Source organism: Pogonomyrmex barbatus, unplaced genomic scaffold (genome assembly GCF_055798465.1).
Source record: "Pogonomyrmex barbatus isolate J1 unplaced genomic scaffold, ASM5579846v1 scaffold5, whole genome shotgun sequence".
Lineage (NCBI taxonomy): Eukaryota > Metazoa > Arthropoda > Insecta > Hymenoptera > Formicidae > Pogonomyrmex > Pogonomyrmex barbatus.
The window spans coordinates 436,622-455,915 of NW_028297149.1; the positions used below are offsets into that span (position 1 = coordinate 436,622).

General features: G+C 32.4%; 1 protein-coding gene and 1 pseudogene across 11 annotated transcripts in view; one reads left to right on the forward strand and one right to left on the reverse strand.

Annotated features, from left to right (window-relative positions):
* Positions 1 to 19,294, reverse strand: part of LOC105422411 (lachesin) — a 707,047-nt gene that overhangs the window by 202,637 nt on the left and 485,116 nt on the right. For 3 of the 11 annotated variants that reach the window (XM_089081988.1, XM_089081989.1, XM_089081990.1), the window contains one exon: positions 5,699 to 5,731. The exons of the other annotated variants lie outside the window; for them this stretch is intronic. In XM_089081988.1, the coding sequence (XP_088938114.1) occupies positions 5,699 to 5,731 (33 nt within the window). The remainder of the gene's footprint in view (positions 1 to 5,698; positions 5,732 to 19,294) is intronic. 11 annotated transcript variants of the gene reach the window in all.
* On the forward strand, positions 9,253 to 10,751 carry LOC148935219 (uncharacterized; annotated as a pseudogene).

The following is a 19,294-nucleotide window of genomic DNA, read 5'->3' on the forward strand; positions in this document are numbered from 1 at the left end:
TCATCACGTCGGGACCAAGATCGTTTGCGCACCACATTGTTGTAAACAATCCATTTCTCATCACCAGTTATCAGTCGCTTCAAGAAAGAATCATTTTCTTCACGTTTAATGAGCATATCGCAGATGTTTATACGGGCTGTCAAATGAACTTCTTTAAGTTCATGAGGAATCCAAATATCGAGCTTGCTTACGTATTTCAGTTTCTTCAGGTGATCGTGAACGCTTGAATGATGGATGTTCAATGTTTCTGCAATCTCTCGTGTCGTGTAACGTGGGTTTGACTCGATCAATGCCTTTAGTTTGTCATCATCAACCTCGGTGGGCCTCCCTGAGGAGCGTCGTTGAGGTCAAAATCACCAGCACGGAATTTCGTGAATCATCATTGGCACTGACGTTTTTGTAGAGTATCACTTTACGCAACTTTTCACAAGCTTGACGAGCGTTCTTCCCTTTATGGAAGTAAAACAGTAATATATGGCAAAAATGCACAGTTTGGTCTTCTATCTTCAACTTAAAATAAAATCTCCAAAACTCAACTAAATCGCTCAATTTTTTTTTAGAATGAAGCTAGAACTGTCAGCTGTCAAATGATATAGCAATAAATACGAATGACTCTAGTATTTTCAAAAACGAACTAGTGTCATCTGTTACAAAAATGCGTCATGACTTTTCCGACAATCCAATATTTATTAACAACAAGTCTTGTGCCTAGAAAAGAATTGCTAGCTTTATAAATCCGAGTTGTCGAATGAGGACTGTTAATAAACTAAAGTAAGAGAAAGCCAGCTTCTCGAACATGTTTCCTGAGACATTTCTTTCTCTGTAAAACGCGTGGAAGACATTTGCCTACATCGGAATCCAACAATAACATATAAATATCCATATAAATATCCATATAAATACAATAACATATAAATATCCATATAAATACAATAATATATAAATATTTATATACATACGAGGTGCGATCAAAATATATCCGGACTGGGCCTGTAAAAATGTTAACATTTACTTGTGTTAAATCTGGCCTCCATCACTTTCGAAGTAGTCCTCTCCTGCATTGATACAGCAATCCCATTGTTTCTACCATGCCGCTTCTACTATATCCTTTTTGAAAGTCCTGTTCTCAAAGCCCGCGAAGCACCTCTTGCAATTCGACTTGAATCTCGTTTACGGTGTCAAAACGCCACCCTCCTTAAGCTCCAATTTCATTTTGAGAAAAAGAAAGAAATCACAGGGGGCTAAATCTGGCAAGTAGGCGCGGTGTGGGATCACTGTCATGCTGTTTTTCGTCAAGAAATCCCATGTTTTGTAGGCCGTGTAAGCAGGAGCGTCGTGATGCAGGAGCCAGTTCTTGTTGCGCCAAAGTTTAGGTCTTTTTCGACGAACATCTTCACGCAGGCGCCTCAAAATGTCATAGTAGAAGTATGCGTTCACTATTTGATTAGAAGGAATAAATTCCTGGTGCACAACTCCCTTCATATCAAACTGACTTGCCTTGCTTTCTTTGTTTTTGGAGATTGTGAACTCTTGGAATGACTGCTGCTTGGTCTCCGAGTCGTAGCTGTAAACCCAAGTCTCATCTCATCCCCTGTGATGATCCTTGATATGAAAGTTGGATCACCGTTGACCTGATGTCGGAGATGTTCACAGATGATGACACGAAAAGTCGAGAGACAAGAGACGGGGAACAAACTTGGCAGCAATGCGTCACATGTTTAAATCATGATAATAGTCTAAGCAGTCTGAAATGAAATTTCAATGGCGTCAGCAACTTCTTTGATCGTAATCCAACGATCATTTCTGAATGAACTGTGTGATTTTTTTCGGAAGTGTCCCGTTTGACCACGTTGCGATTGACCACAGCCACTCACAACGGCCGGTGTCTAGAGATTTTCCTCTGTTCAAACGCTATGAGTGACTGGTGACTGGTCAATTGCAAACGTGGTCAAACAAACCCCACCCATTTTTTCGACATTTTCGAGAGTGCTTGCGGCTGTCCAGATTTCTCGTCTTTTAACGATGTTCGGCTATTTTGAAATTGGGAGTGCCATTGAAAACATTGGATTCGACCTAGGGTATTATTGCCATAGGCCTCCCGAAGTCTCAAGGGTCTCTGTGGCAGATTTCCCAAGTTTAATACAAAACTTGATGTTCGATTTTTTATCCATCGTGAAATCGCAAAATGTAAGATATAAATAGCGTGTTGCATACATACACTATGCTATGTGAATAATGTCTTTATCGTATATGTAACGTATTATATATATGTGGGAGGTCTCTACATATTAATTTCGATAACATTTCGATTTGTAAACTCGGCTTCTCGTTAATTTAATATAAAGGACTCGGCTTCTCGTTAAGACTCGCACGGATTCCTAACACGAAAGAGCTCGAAAAACGTAGTGACACTTCGCATTGTTATTTATATCCAAACTTGGGAGCTATATCGCACCAAGGATGGTTTCAAATAGCATGCCATTTTCGTCGCATCGTTTCCGAGACGTCGAGCGCGGTGCGCTTTGTAACACATTTTCGCGAGATTAGAGATGTGCTCCTTTACCTCGACCGAAGTCTTGTTTGGCGATAACATTGATATGCCGCAATAGTTCGTCGCAACACAGCATGTTACAAAATCACAGGGAGCGTTTCAACCAGCTTGATTCTGCTCGGCAGACTTACGCACAAAGGATGGAAGGGGGGAATTCTCCTGGAGCGGGAATGTGCTATAAGCAGTTAGCGAGCGGGTTACAGTCCGGATACATTTTGACGCACCTCGTGTGTGTGTGTGTGTGTGTGTGTGTGTATGTGTGTGTGTGTGCGCGCGCGCGTGCGTGCGTGCGTGCGTGCGTGCGTGCGTGCGTGCGTGCGTGCGTGCGTGCGTGCGTGCGTGCGTGCGTGCGTGCGTGCGTGCGTGCGTGCGTGCGTGCGTGCGTGTGTGTGTGTAATATATAAACTTACTGACAAAAGTGAAGAAACAAAATAATCGTTTGGAAACTATTGTATATCTTTATCTTCTGAAATAGGTTGAAAACAAACATAATATAAAGAGATAACATTTCAAACATCAATATACAATAAATTTTTTTCGAATATGGTTGTATAAAAATTACAATGTTAATGTTGAGTCGAAGAAACAAAACAGAAGCTTTGTGACAAAAATTAGAAAACATAGTTTGCTTAAATTATAATCACTTTTAACGAAAATAACAATGTGTAAACATTTGTAATAATCTAGGAAAATGTTAGATAGGCCTTGGATTTGATGACTGCACGACATCTGCGTGGCATTAATTCGATTAATCGAGCATAAAACCAGTATTTCAGACCATATTTTTATGATCTTTCCATTAACTCTGTTTTATCGGTAAGAGAATGCTTTCCCCAACTGACATCCAACATAATCCCACAAAGTTCTATTGAGTTCAAGTCTGAAGATTGACTTGGCCACTTGATTACATTAATATTTTGTTTTATGAATTTTGTTTTGAGAAATGTCTTAACTAATTTAGAAGAATGTTTTGGATCATGTTGAAATAACCATTCTATAAACATTTTTTCGTTAACAAATGGCAGCATATAATTTTGTAAAATATCACAATAGACAAATCCATAATTTCTTTTATTTGTATTAAAGGATCAGGATTATTATGTGAGAAACCCCACACCATCACATTACCACCGCCAAATTTTACCATAGGTTTGAGATATTTTACATTAAATCTCTGTCCAATAGGACGTCGCACGTTACTCCTGGAATCATTTCCGAGTAAGTTGAACTTACTTTCAATTCACAAAATTTTTAACCAATCAATAATAGTCTAATTAATGTGCTTTTTAGCGAATTCCAATCGAGCTTTCCGTTTTTTTAGAAGCAAGTGATTTCTTATAAGCTTTGCATGAGAAAAGATTATTTTCATCTAAACGATGGCTAATTGTCCTCGTGCTAATATTTTCGAGACTCAATTGGTTCTTAATTTTAAAAGCAGTGTAAAATAAATTGCATTTAGAGAGCCTTAATTCGACAATTAAGTTTTTGACTTGTCTTTCGCGGTCTGCCAGTTCAACGTAGTGCCGTTTTAATAGTTATACATATTGAAATCGTTTTATGATCTTTGTGATAATGCAACGATTCACACTAAACACTTTTGCAATGTTAATTTTTCTCTAACCTTTTTTAAACATGTTAACTACTTTTTGCTTCTCGGTTTTAGTTAAATATTACCTTCTTGCCATATTTAACAGATAGCTTATAATACGAACCACATTTGACAATGTCACAGAGAAGACTAAACTTTTCCAAACATATTTGTTTATATTGATTTATTACATTGATTTATTGTATTTGATTTATTGCGAGAAATCTTCATGTTTCTTAACTTTTGTCATAAAACTTTTGTTTGATCTCTTCGACTCAATATTATTTGTTGTTTTTGTGTTACTATATTCGGAAAAGAACTTGAAGTATGTTGATGTATGAAATGTTATCTCTTTATATTATTTTTGCTTTCAATATGTATTTCAGAAGATAAAGAATATACACAGCAATTAGCAAACAATTATTTTGTTTCTTAACTTTTGTCAGTAAGTGTATATATATAAATATATATAAATATATATATAATATATATATATAAACATCTATAATATATAATATATATATATATATAAACATCTATATATAAACATCGTTATAGATACATATAACTATATACTAAATATATATATTCCTATATATATATTCATATTAATTAATTTTTTTTATAAAATTTTTGTTTGATATAAGAAAAATAATAATAATAATAATATAATTAAATAATATAATTAAAAACATAATTCTCGCATTGTTTCTTTTACAAAAAGAAAATTTGAAAATATGAGAAAAAATTGCCCATATATATTGTATGTGAGTGCGTGCGTGTGTGTGTTGTGTGATTATATATAAGTGACACACTAAATAACGATATATTCGTATATGTTCATATCGGGATTGTTTTCAAATTGCAAAGTTTCACAATATAACTCCGTTATAATTGAATTTATGCTGAGGTGTTCATATTTCTAAACGATTATCAAATATTGTTCTAGATTACATATATAGGTAAAAAGTTAGCAATGTGATACAGTTTGCTCATGATTATATGTTCGCAACCTATCAACCTGGTAATAATAACATCGTTACTTCAGTCGATCAAAAAAAATCAATGCAAAATGCAAACATATATAAGTAAGCCATACGAGCCTTACAATTTACACTGGATTTTCTAATATGTTCAAGTTTCAATTGATATTGCAGATTTAAATGTTAATTAGACATATCTATATTCAATTATTATTATTATCTCTTATTATTATCATAGTTCACATCTTATTGTACAGAGTTACTTATATTAAATCGCATAGTCTAACAAAATCATCAAACGACATGAAAGCCCAAGAGAAATTTTTGTAGGCATTATTTACAATTTTACATTATTCTTTACTTAACATCTCTTTATAGCTTATCAATAACATATTATTTCAATTTCTTAATACAAGTTTTTCATAATATTATACAAATTTTATTATTATAATTTTATTTTATTTCTACACAAGTAACGTACAATTTATTTTTAATCAAAACTGGTTCTTAGTGTCTAATATTAGTTTTTGAATTTATATATATAAACAGAATTACAAGAAAAATATCATTACATACCTTAATATGGTTGATTTGATAAAGATGCCTATTCTGAAAAATAAAAAGATCCAACTTTGAATCCTAGCTGATATGATATATTTACAACAAAATATTGTAACGATGCATATTTTCTAACATTGTTCCGCGGCCGTCGAACCGTCAAGTGCCTGGGCGGCGATCTGTCGGGCGTAAGACGCTTTGCACTATTTTTTATCTGTATAAGGCTCGATACACACTATCGATCCGCTCTCGGTCCGCTCACGGTCTGATCATAATCCTTGAATATTCATACTATCAAATCGTTCACGGTCTGGTTATGATAAAAAAGGTGTACCATGTGTTGCGCATAACAATGGCGGCATGAACGGAGCCAATGAAATTTGGGTCAAAATACACCTGCGCTATGCAAACATAAAACAATCATATATAGTTACATGTACTTAAAATGCAGATTTAAAAAAAAAATACTTAAATAATACAAACGTAATACAAAAATTCTTTTATAATGAGAGAAATAATAACTTATGTGAATTTCTAAATAATATTTATAATTATATAAATAATATAATTTTTATTTGCAATAATGTGTGTGTGTATATGTATATGTGACGAAGTGGGTAAAATCCTGCGGCTGTTATAACGATTCGATAAATCATCTGCAGCTATATATACAGGGTGTTCCGTTGTATTGTTCTCATCGCTCGTGAGAAAGTAGACGGGAACAAGATAAATGAAAATGTCTTATACCATTTTGCGATATTCGCAATAATTTTCGAGTTATTAAATATTAAAGTTGCACAAATAAGAGCGCGTGGAGAGAAAACGCTCGCCCGCCTGATTCGTAGGACGAATAGGAAGCGTGAGCGGCGGCTATCCTTCCCCTCGCCGCGCGCGCTCCGCCCATCATCGAGCGCCGATGGCCATTGTCGTCATGCTGGGCCATTCTATGGATTAGGCGGGCGAGCGCTTTCTCTCCGCGCGTTCTTATTTGTGCAACTTTAATATTTAATAACTCAAAAATTATTGCGAATATCGCAAAATGGTATAAGACATTTTGATTTATCTCGCTCTACCTTCTCACGAGTGATGAGGACAGTGCCACGGGTCCTGTATTTCTATGCTACACGCTCGCAAATAGCTAAGCTATTTGCTTGCAATCATTTACAGGAAACAGCCGATACAAATCGTGTTTCTAATATAAGTTAATGTTTCTTTGCATTAATTGGAAAAACTTCGGAACTTCGCGCTGCAGCCATATTATTTTTCAGCATTTGATTCAATTCTTATTGGTCGAGATTGCGCATACGTAATGTTACACCTTTCTTTTACATTATGGATCCGGTGATGCGATCCGCTTTCAATCTGATTCCAGATGATCAGTATAGTTTCAATTTTCTTGCTATCAAGTTCATAATTTTTACCTGAAAAAAATGACACTATTTTCCGATAAAGAGTTAATCATAATTGCTATGATACTGGACGATGAAAAATATAATACAAAATGAAAGATGAAGAGAAAAAGATCAATGTGGATTTATCCCAGTTTAATTAATAGAAAAACTAAAGGAGAATATTTTACGGTATATCCTCATTTAATAAACGACGAGAATAAATTTATTAAATATTTTCGAATGGTACATTCGAAATGATATTATAAAAAATTGAAAAAAAAGTTTTGAAAAAATGTATGTTTTCGTGAAGTTATTTCTCCAAGGGAAAAATTGATTGTATGCCTAAGATAAGTAATACTTTTTTCATTATTGCAATATAAGTATATTAATAGATTATTTATCATAGAATAAAAAATAAATATAACATTTCATAATATATGAACGTAGCTAATGGGCATTATGAAAAATATCGTGTATAACCGGCGAATTTCATTATATCGAAGAATATTAGTTGTATGAAACATAAATTACCCTACTGGCTGCCAAAATGTATTAATCTTTGGCATGACATGCATTATATATGTATATTTACTTATAATATGTATGTATTATGATTCGTAATAGGTGTCATATTGGTGTCATATTGTGTGAGAGATGGCTGTGGAGATGGAATAAAATATGCGGGAGATTGTTGTGTAGACGATGTAAAATATGGAAGAGGATACATTAAATATTTAGCTTCTATATCATCAATTATAGCGAATACTTTGGTTTTTATGTAGTGTTGATCTATCGGTGAAAAATTTTTGACTGTCGTAGCCATTAAAGAAAAAAAATTATCTATGGAGTGAGCAGCTGTACTTTCCTGTTCCTTTCTTTCTATTAAATATTTCATTAGAATCGTAGATGCACTTTCTTGGATTGCATTATGGGATTTCTGGTTTTTCTTTTTTTCAAACATCGTTTTTTTGGGATTTGATTGAGATTCGTAATCCTCTGTATCGTCATTATTTTGAAATGAAGTGATAGTTTCTGAAAGTCTCTTTCTATATGAATCTTTTTACATAAATCTCCTTTTTCTTCATCGAAATTTTCGCCAATAGATGTTAATTGCGGACAGTCCTGATTTAAAAATTCATTCAAAAAAGACATTTGATCTTGCCATTTCCGTTTTGTTATTTTGCTGCTTGTCCACTTTTTGTTTTTTGCTTATTCAAATGTTTTCAGTATTAAGATTTCAAAGATTCCAGCGTATTTTGCATCTACAAATAAAAAAAATCATGATAGTATCATATGTATTTTATATGTATATATATATATATATATTATTATATTATATGTACATATATATAATTTACATTATATGTATATATATTATTATATATATTACTGTGTACATATTGTTTTAATTATTTATTATTACCAACATTGTGATTACTTATTATTATTAGTTTATTATTGTTATTATTATATTATTTAATAAAATTATATTATAGAATTATATTATCATTCATTAATAATAATAAATACAATAATATAATACATAACAATAATAAATAAAAATTTTCTTATAGCATATTTGTATAACATAATTTTTAAATAACTAAACATTACAAACGCGCGCTGCGCGCGCGCTATTTATCTTTTTCAACACAAAAGTAAAAATTAATACAATATTATACTAATGTTACATTATAATATTTTTAACTTCTTAATACACAATTATCAAAATGATCGTCTGTGAAATCAATACAATGACTGCGTTCAGCGAACACAACAACTGATGTTGGACAACTGATCACTGAGCGCTCTTTGAGCATAAAGTGATCAGTGAACAATTTCCTGAACGATCTAAGCATTTATTGACATTCGCAATATGTATGTACACAAAAACAATCTTTATTTAAAAATGATATATATCACATTATTGTGTCGTGTTATTCGTATTCACAGAAATTATAATTCTCTTTTATAATTTAATAATGGCTGCTAATAATTTCATACTTCTTTGCTAGAATAATATTATAGAGAGAAATATAATAAGACATTTTGTCGAAGAAGATACAAGATGAATTACTAAATAATTTTAATGCAAGACGTCGTATATATTGGAAAAATGAAAATTATTATGAAAGAATAATTCCATTGTATAATAATGATGTATTTAAAGAACATTTTAGTATGTCGAGAATAGCTGTAGAGGTAAGTCTTACATGATACAAAGGAATAAAAATTCTCCATTTTCATAATAAAGTGTAAGTCCCGCTAAGCTTACAACACGTTGTACTCACTGAGCGTACTTGAAAATCGCGGAAAAAGCGGCCGCTCACTAAACATGTTGAGAATACGCTCACTGATCAGGCGCGTTCAGCGAACATTTCGCCAACAATTGCACAACTGTTGCGTTTGCTGAACGTACCCAATGACAGTTATTCACAGAGTTAGCGCGACAAGAAAACCAATCGGCATTGTAGAAAAGCGACAACAATAAAGTTTGAAAAATGTAAGTAATCAATGTCATGCCTTTTTTTAGAAAGATTTTTTTTATTGTTTTAGATTATATAGATTTAATTTTATTATTTTTTAATTCTGTTTATTTTATTTATTTTATTTATTATAGATTTCTAGCAATAGGAGATTCATTTCGAACAATTCAGCTATCGTCTTGGTCATTCTATTATTCAAGCAATCGTTTTAGAAGTTTGTCAAGCGATCAATGATGAATTATTAGCCAATTTTATTCCAACTTCACAGAAAGAGGACTGAACAGAAATTGCGAATGACATATGGACGATGTGAAATTGCCCTAATTGCCTAGAAGACGGGAAACATATAATAATAGCCCCAGCAAACAGTGGATCACTCCTACTTTAATTATAAAAAAACTTTTTCTGTTGTACTAGCTCTCTGTAGATGCAAATTATCGATTTATAGCTGTGGATGTAGGCTCATGGCAAAAATAGCGATGGTGGTATTTTTGTTAATTCTAATTTAGGAAAATCTCTTGACCATGAGAAATTAAATGTTCCTGAAGACTGTGCACTTCCAGGAACAAATACTATAGCACCATATGTTATACTCGGAGATGAGGCACTCCCGATAAAAAAAATTTTAATGAGACTATAAAAAAAATTTTAATGAGATATCCAGGCGCGCAAAGTATCGAAGATGTAAAACGCATATTCAATTATCAATTGTGCAGAGCAGAGATTGGTTGAATGTGCGTTTGGGATTTTATCCCAAACTTTTAGGATTTATTGCAGAAGGATTTATTGCAGAAGACTTAAAGCAGATTCTCAAAATGTAAACCAAATAATCTTAACCACATGTATACTTCATAACATAATTCGAAATAGTCGAACTATCATTTCTGATTGGTAGGAAAGAAATTAAATACAGATAATATTCAAAATCTACGACGACATGGAGAAAACGTGCGAACAGAAGCATTTGATATAAGAAATCTTTTTAAAGACTTCTTTAACTCGCTCATAGGTTCTGTACCGTGGCAAAACAATAAATTTAATATAGTAATAAAATATTACTTCACTTACCATGTTGATTCAATGTTTTTCCAATTTCATCCCAAGCTTTTCTTTTATAATTGTTATCACTATAAAATGGAGATTGTAAATTATACAATCCTTGATTAGCTTTTACTAATTCAATAAGCATTTCATCTAAAAATTAAAAAAATCATTACATTAAAATTTTATCATTTTCTATACATGTTAATATAAAAATTAAGAAATATATTAATAATTAATTTATAATTATAAAATATACGTACCTTTTTCAAATAATTAAGATTTTTTTTTACTCATATTGCTGTTCGATATTTCTTAACACTGTTCAACAATGTTCGATGCTGACAGACTGCGAGAATTAACGGCAAATTGATCGAGTCGTCTGTTTACACTGTCGATATGAATCCGGATAAGTTCAATGGGTAAAATATTCACGCTCCGGTAAAATATTCTTTCGAAGAATCGTTGCTGGAATGAAAGCGAAGCGAGAGTGGAGCGAGACCAGACCGAAATACATAGTGTGGATACGCATGTTATAAACAATGAAATAATATTTGATCGGACCATGAGTGGACCGTGAGCGGAGCAAGAGCGGACCGATAGTATGTATCGAGTCTAACCTAATTAGACTCGCAAATAGTTGCGAGACGGTTGGCATACCGTTGCATGGGACGCGTTCCACGCTGCGCCGCCGAACTCGGCCGAAGAAATTTTAATCAAATGTTACTTATTGTAAGGACTACAATTGTGAAAATCATCTAAATCTTAACAGTTATTACTTAATATAATAACAATATAATTTGAACTCTATATATATATATATATATATATATATATATCATATATATTTCTTTTCCAATCATAGAGAATGTTGTTGTAACAATCATTATAACTTTTCCGTGTTATAAAATATAGAGCTCTATTGTATGGTGTCGGTTAAGTTATAAATTCAAAAACTAAACTTTTTTCCCCAAATTATTTTATTAAATATTCAGAAAAGAATTTTAAACATTTATTTATTTTAAATTTATATTCACTCTTTGAATACACTTTGAATATACAAAAAGTATATTCAAAAATTAATATTAAAAACAGCTAAAAATAAAACTCAGTCTTGATAAAAGATATCCATATATCTTTTCGTAAATACTAATTAAATACTTTCATAAATGTATATAAATTTATTCGTATGTATATAAATTTTTATCGTTTATATTTAAGAATAAGATTAAGGATAAGGATAAGAGATTTATATTTAAGAATTTTAATTTATACTTGAACTTGATATATAAATATATACTGTAAATAAATATAATAAAATGATTTTGTTTGTTCAACAGAAAAATTTTGTCAATTATGTATACAACAATAACATTTAAAAAATTTTAGTTATATCAGGATAATCAGGAATACCATTTCCTAGGTACAATAGATCATTTATTATCTTCATTGTTATCCATATGTAGCATCATAATTCATGTCCATCATGGCTGTAAACGTATGCGAGGTTCTCGCACTGCCGTACAACAACGAATACTATCACCGTGACTACCATGAATTTATCACGTGAATCTAATTTTCTCTGAAATCAATTCGAAATGGAAAAGCGTGTATGCTAACCCTTATTATTACAGGCTATCTCGATTCTCTTTATAACGAAGTTCTCTTAGTACGTTGTCTCACTATCTCATTTTGCTCCAATTTGCAATAATGCAATCTTATATATTCGCGAAACGATATACCATCCGACAACAGATAGATATAACGAGCTAGTCGTTCGACGAGATCATCCCTATCGATTTCTACCTATGTCCGTTTGACTCACGCGCGCTTGCTCTCCTTTGTCCTATAACACGTCAATTATTCTCAAGCGCTTGTGAGAAATACGTAATAATTCCGTAATAACTTGCGGAACTTCGCCCGAGGAACAATGAGAATGATAGCAAGTGGCCGCATAACTAACAAACGAGATGCCGCGTGAATGATTTCAATCACTTTTTAGATCAATACGCATGACAATTCACATCCGACTTTTATCCGATTTTACTTCTATGCTAATATTGCGTGTCTATTATAATAAGTTAAAATATGTAAAATATGTTATTAAATTAATTGATATATATTATGAGTTCATTAATTTTAAATTACATCAATTTTAGGATGCCATTGCAATCAGGTCATTTTTGTTTAATAATACATAACATAATGAAATGTGAATTTATATAGATATAATAACAGTGTGTTTTTCTATTTTTTTAAGGAAAAAGTAATGTTAAAAAGAAAGTATGTTTGATTCTTAACTTTTCGTCTACAATCTGAGTCTTCTCTAGCAGTGAAATTTCATTCTTAAATTTTTTCGAAATAAAAGGAAGATGAAAATCGATTTTTTCTTCTAAAAGGTTTTGTTAATAATAGAATCTTACTCGCAATGTCAGAGCGTGACAATCTGTTTTCGACAACACAGAGTCAAAAGTGCCATATATTCCAAAAAAGATCCAAATTACAGACGGTATTAGTATTTTCGCAAATAAATGAGTTTGAATTTCTCCAATTTTTTTGTCATTTTTTTAATATTGCTAAAATAAATTTTTATAGAGTTTTATAATAAAAATAAAGATAGACAAATACATTCAAACTTATTCAATCAGTCGAATTACCAAGTGATGATCTCTATGCCCTTTTATGGAATGGTGGATCAAGGCAAAATAAATCCTAATTTTGAAATATTGTTTTAAATATTTAAAAAGAAAAAGAAAATCTTGCTTTTACTCATATTTATTGCAATCATGAATTAATATAAAATTGTTCGACTTTCTTAAAATTTATTTATTAATTTTATTAATTTTTTTAAGTCGTCGCAAATATATTTGTATTTTTTTTAAGATTATAATCCGAAGTAAGACTCTTTGCAACAATATTTTTAAATATTTATTTAGTTAAGTTATATATTTTTAAACAAATTTTAAACAAATTTCAATTTTTCCTTATTTTTGCTCAAATTTTAATTTTTATTAAATAAAGATTTTAACATTTCAAAAAACTATTTGATAAAGTAATAAAAATGGAAAATAATCCTGAATTTTTCCAAATCTTTTACTTATCTAGAATAATAAAAAAGAATTGAGCTGACCAAAAAAGGATCTAGATTGCAGATAGAGGATTAATATTGATTTGCACATATTCCCTAATTATATGTTTGGAACAAGCTAAAATAAGCTGATTGGATTTTTTGAGACCGGTTTTTCTGGGATGAGGGAGGGATGAAACCTCACTCCCGTTCACATATTTACCATATCTACGCATGCATTAACAAATTAGTACTGGTTCGTTAATATTAGTATAAACCGTTATATGTTTCCGAAATTTGTTGTTAATAACTTTTTAATAAATAACGACTAAAATCTTTTTAGAATTATTCAGGATCATGACCTTAATAACATATGTCAAGGTTAAGATCATAGCACTTGTCTTTATTGTAAAGTTTTATTTAACATTTTGACCACAAAAAATGGCTTCCCGTACTAGTCGCCAAAAATCCTTTTAAGGGCTTTCATTTTGATTCGAAAGGAAAGTTTTTACAAAGTTTCGTTGAAATCGGAGGTATGTTGCTTTCGGAACTTCATCCATATCTTTTTTATTGCAAAAATAATATGCATAAAGATAAAAATCTGCAACTAAAAATAGATAACAATTGCTTTTTAAAAGCAGGCATTTTTATTGGTAACATACAACACATAGAACTTTATGTTGTATAATTTATATTGTATTATTATTTTTGTGAATCGCCGAGTTCTTGATTGTTTTACATACAGTAATTGATAATTAATATTCTACGTCTTGTTATCCAACTTTAACGCGCGCATATATAGTGGTAAATGAAGTTGAACAAGCAATAGGTTCATTAAACTCTATTTAATTGTATTGCGCCGTACTTGCCTCGCATGTTAAATGAGCACAACATTGGCAGGCAAATGCCAATAATATTAAGTTATGACATCTTATGCTGATATCTATTTTCTAAAATAATAACAATGTCCTTGGTTTTAAAAGATTCCCTCTCAATTATTTGTGTATTTTCTATAAATGAGATTTTTCCATTATTCTGTATTGTTACACTTCGCATATTAGATACAACTTCGTATCTAATCAAGTCGCTTATTTGGAAAGTATAAGTTTTGAAACATCATGAATTTCAATGAGATGAATATGAACTGACGCAATGTCGATCATAGCTGAATTTTCGAGGTCAAAGTTATACTATCTTCAAAATAAATTGAATAAGTGAAATATACCTCAATATACTGTTATAAATAATACTGATATCCGTGATATAACGCGATTATGAGATACGAGACAATAAAATAATCTGAACATATAATAAAACTTACATACCTAATAAACATAGCATGCGCACTTTTACTACATAAAATTCTCGCAATGTATTCTCGCTTTAGAAGAATACAATTTGTAGCAGCAATTAATGCGATGATTATAAGTTTAAAGCGCCATTTAATTAATTCGATGTTTTCACAATTGTATTTGTGGTTTCTTACACGCGGCGTCGCGATGTTACGATGTATCTATGTAGCAGCGAAAACTTCTCTTCTGGTTTGCGGCTAATGTTATTATCAAGTTTGTTTTCTTTGTTTATATGATAACTGCATGCACGTATATTAACACAAAGTTTTTCTCATCAATAACATCGATCACGGATTTACGTCACGATCGACGCTTGTATTATATTATTTTTTGTATAATGTAAAACATGTATAGGATGTAGGCGATGCTGGACTTGTCTGTATTATCGACAAAACGCAGTAATTTTTGTATTGCTCTCATTTTTTATTAACTTTATAGATCTGGAAATCCTTTTTCACAATTAAAGTTTATGCATTAATATGTGTTTAGCATATGAATTTCGTATCAAGAATGAGAAAAAATTTTTAAATTTAAATCTTTTTTACGATTTGATACCTTAAAATGGCGTTCAAAGTTGTCAAGTCGCATAAATATTTGCTTTATGAAACTTTTACAGCCTGTACCTACAAAACTGATATTACTAGACTAGAAGGAGCAACATTGAGTCCTTAGAATTAAGTTTAGACACTTATTATCATCAGGGAAATACAAAAATTTGTTCATATATATATCATATGTGTACAGAAATGTATGTATGAGTGTATATATGTATACGTAAATGTGTTAATGTATGTATAGATGTATAGATGTGCATATGTGTGAACGTTTTCGTCGGAATTCGCTCGTCAATCCAACATCCCGTTAAGCAAAAGATTTTAAAGGATGATTTCTAACATATATTCAAGAAGACTTCATGATTATGTGTCTGAAGCAAATTAGTTTCAAATATATATGTTTTCAAAGTTTTTGGAAAAAACGAATTTTTTTCAACTTTGACACTCTGTATCCTTGAAACTAAGCCATTTCGGACACATGATTACATGAAATTTTTGTCTTAAAGTGTGAGGAATCATCCTTTAAAAAATCTTTTAGAATATTTAGCTACAAGGACTGTGTTTATTTGCAATCCATGCACTTAAGTTTTTTTTTTCGTAAATGGCTTATTCTATGAAGCATTGAAGAGACTTTTTTTTGTGCTAAATTATCTCCTTTCTTATAAAGAAATTTCAAACTTAAAGAAACCAGTAATGTACCAATTTTTTCGTTAAAAAAGGAATAACTTGTCATTGTATCCGCTTATGATTGAATAAAAAAATAATACGTGGTACTATTACGTCCAGTGGACTCCACGATTCTTTTTTTTCCCGTGACAATTTTATTTTATATAAGAATATTGCTTTTAATCATTCTATTAATAAGATATGTATTCTGAGAAGCAAAAGAAAGATTTGCAACCGCTCCAACTATTTAAGTATATTATAATAATCTTTTAACCTTTTTATTTTAAAATAAATACACAAAGAATTTTTTTATTATTATTAATTCTCAAATTAAATCTGTTATGAGTGAATACTGCACATTTTTTTGGATTATACTATACAAGGTGTAACTAAAAAGACATATAAGAAGCATATCATGAAATACACAACAAAAATCCAAGTCAAAAAGTCCTGAATTATTTTTTGATCTGAGCTTTTTATTCGTTATTGTATGGTATTGAAGTTAATGAATCGACTCCCATCAATACAGGGAAAGCAGGGACGGAACAAGGCGAAATAGAGCTGATGAACTACACGGGGGGGAGGGGGAGAACGACGCCGACGGTGTACCCTCCTCCCCCTTTTCCCTTTCCTCTCCTCTCCTCTTCCCCCTCTATCCCCTCTCTCTCCCCTCTCCCCCCCTCTCTCTCTCTCTCTCTTTCTCTCTCTCGTTCTCTCTCTCTCTCTCTCTCTCTCTCTCTCTCTCTCTCTCTCTCTACCTTCATAAAAAGATCTTAAAGATTAAAAAGTACACAGCTAAAATAAATGTTTTGATATTTTTATAATAAATTATCAATTTATTGTTAATTAATCGATCAAATTTAATTAAAATTATAATAAGTGTTCAAAGTAAGCTCCTTCTACTTTGATACATGCTTTTGCTTTTTTCTGTACATTTCGCTTAGTTCTTTAGAGAACCTTATTATGTTAATCTTATTTAAAGATATTGTCCGCCGTTATCTCGATGAAACTTTTCCTGAATAGTTCGGGAAAGGTTCAATAACTCCGTGGCCTGCTCGATCTCTAGACTACAATCCATGCGACTATTTTCTTTGGGAAACAATCAAAGAAAAAGTATTTTTGCAATACAAATATCAAGACAGTGGATGAGACAAAATAGTAATAAAATTAGTATTCCGCATTATCAAGAGAATCGATAATAATAAGAGTTCAAAGAGCTACGCGAAATGTACCCACATAGAACATAACCTCCAGTGGATATCCATTGAACCTCCATGGCTCCATTAAACTTCCATCGAACGTCTATCTCCACGATAAAAGTCAGGTAGACATCCATTAGCCGTCCAGCGAATCTGCGCGGTGGATAGTGCTTTAGAATTCCACCGTGGACATCCATTAGCCGTCCAGTGAACCTCCACGGTGGACGATCTTCAAGAATTCGATCATGGACATTCATTAGTCGTCCAGCTAAACTCCGTGGTGGACGATCCCCTAGGATTCCACTGTAAACGTCCATTAGCTATCCAGCAAATCTTCACGGTGGATGGTCCCACACGAAAAATGACATCCATTAGAATCCTCTACGAGGGTAGTCTGAAAAGTTTTAAGCCTAACATAAAAACAAGTATTTTTTCGGTCAAATATAGTTTTATTTTTCAACATAATCTCCTTTTCGATATACTTTTCCCATCGATACTCTAACCTCTTTAATCCCTCCAAATAGTAGTTGGCGTCTTGCTCCGTAAAATAGACGTTTACGTATGCGATGACCTCCTCGTTCGATGAAAATCTCTGTCCTCCAAGCGAAACTTTAAGCTTAGGAAACAGGAAAAAGTCACTGAGGGCCAGATCTGGTGAATACGGTGGGTGGTCAACCAATCGAAGTGCAGTTCGTGAATTTTGGCCATGGTGACCGCCGAAGTGTGAGCAGATACGTTGTCTTGATGGAACAGCACTTTCTTCTTCTTCAAATGCGGCATTCAATGCGGTTTTTTGCAATTTCTGCCTTCAGCTTATCAAGTAATAATGCGTAATATGCTCCCGTTATTGTTTTACCTTTTTCAAGATAGTCGATACATAATTCCGTGACTATCCCAAAAAACAGTCGCCATTATCTTCCCAGCTGATGGAACCGTCTTCACCTTCTTCGAAGCAGGTTCACCCTTTGCAGTCCACTGTTTTGATTGTTCTTTTGTCTCTGAAGTGTAATGGTGGATCCAAGTTTCATCTACAGTTATGAATCGACGCAAAAAATCTGACTCGTTTCGCTTGAACCACTCCAACAGGGCCTTGGAAATGTTCATTCGAATTCGTTTTTGGTCCAAAGTGACCAAGTGCGGTATCCAACGTGCGGATAGCTTGCACATATCCAATTCTTCAGTCAATATATGACAAACGCATTCTTTCGATATGCCCATAGCCTCTGCTATCTCTCTAACCTTGATTCGACGGTCGTCTAGTACCATTTGGTGAACATTTTCGATGTTATCAGCGATGGTCGCAGTTTTTGGCCGTCCCGAACGCTCATCATCAGCCAAGCTGGTACGACCACGTTTAAATTCAGCTGCCCATCTTTTTACGGTGGCAAATGATGGGGCAGAGTCCCCGTAAACAGCGTTCAACTCGATTTTAATTTGCGCAGGCGTATTGCCTTTCAAATGTAAGAATTTAATCACGGCACGATATTCAATTTTTTCCATTTTTACAAAAACGACATCGACTGACACAAACGACTGTCAAATAACAACTGAGTGTCCAAAATGGCTGAAATTTTCACAAAAGTCTTTCAAAGCATATACTATTGTAATACTAGAATGATTTTGACGAGTAACATCATCTTCATGTTAAGGCTCAAAACTTTTCAGACCTTCGTATATAACTTTCACGGCCTTCATGCGATATCTATCTCCATGATGAAAATCAGATAAATCTCTAATGGAGACCTATACTATCTCCATGATGGAGCTCTAATGGAGCTCTATCAAACTTCCGTTAGTCTTATGGAGATTGTATGGATGAATTACAGATATTTTGTGAAACTTTCAGAGCTTAATTGAA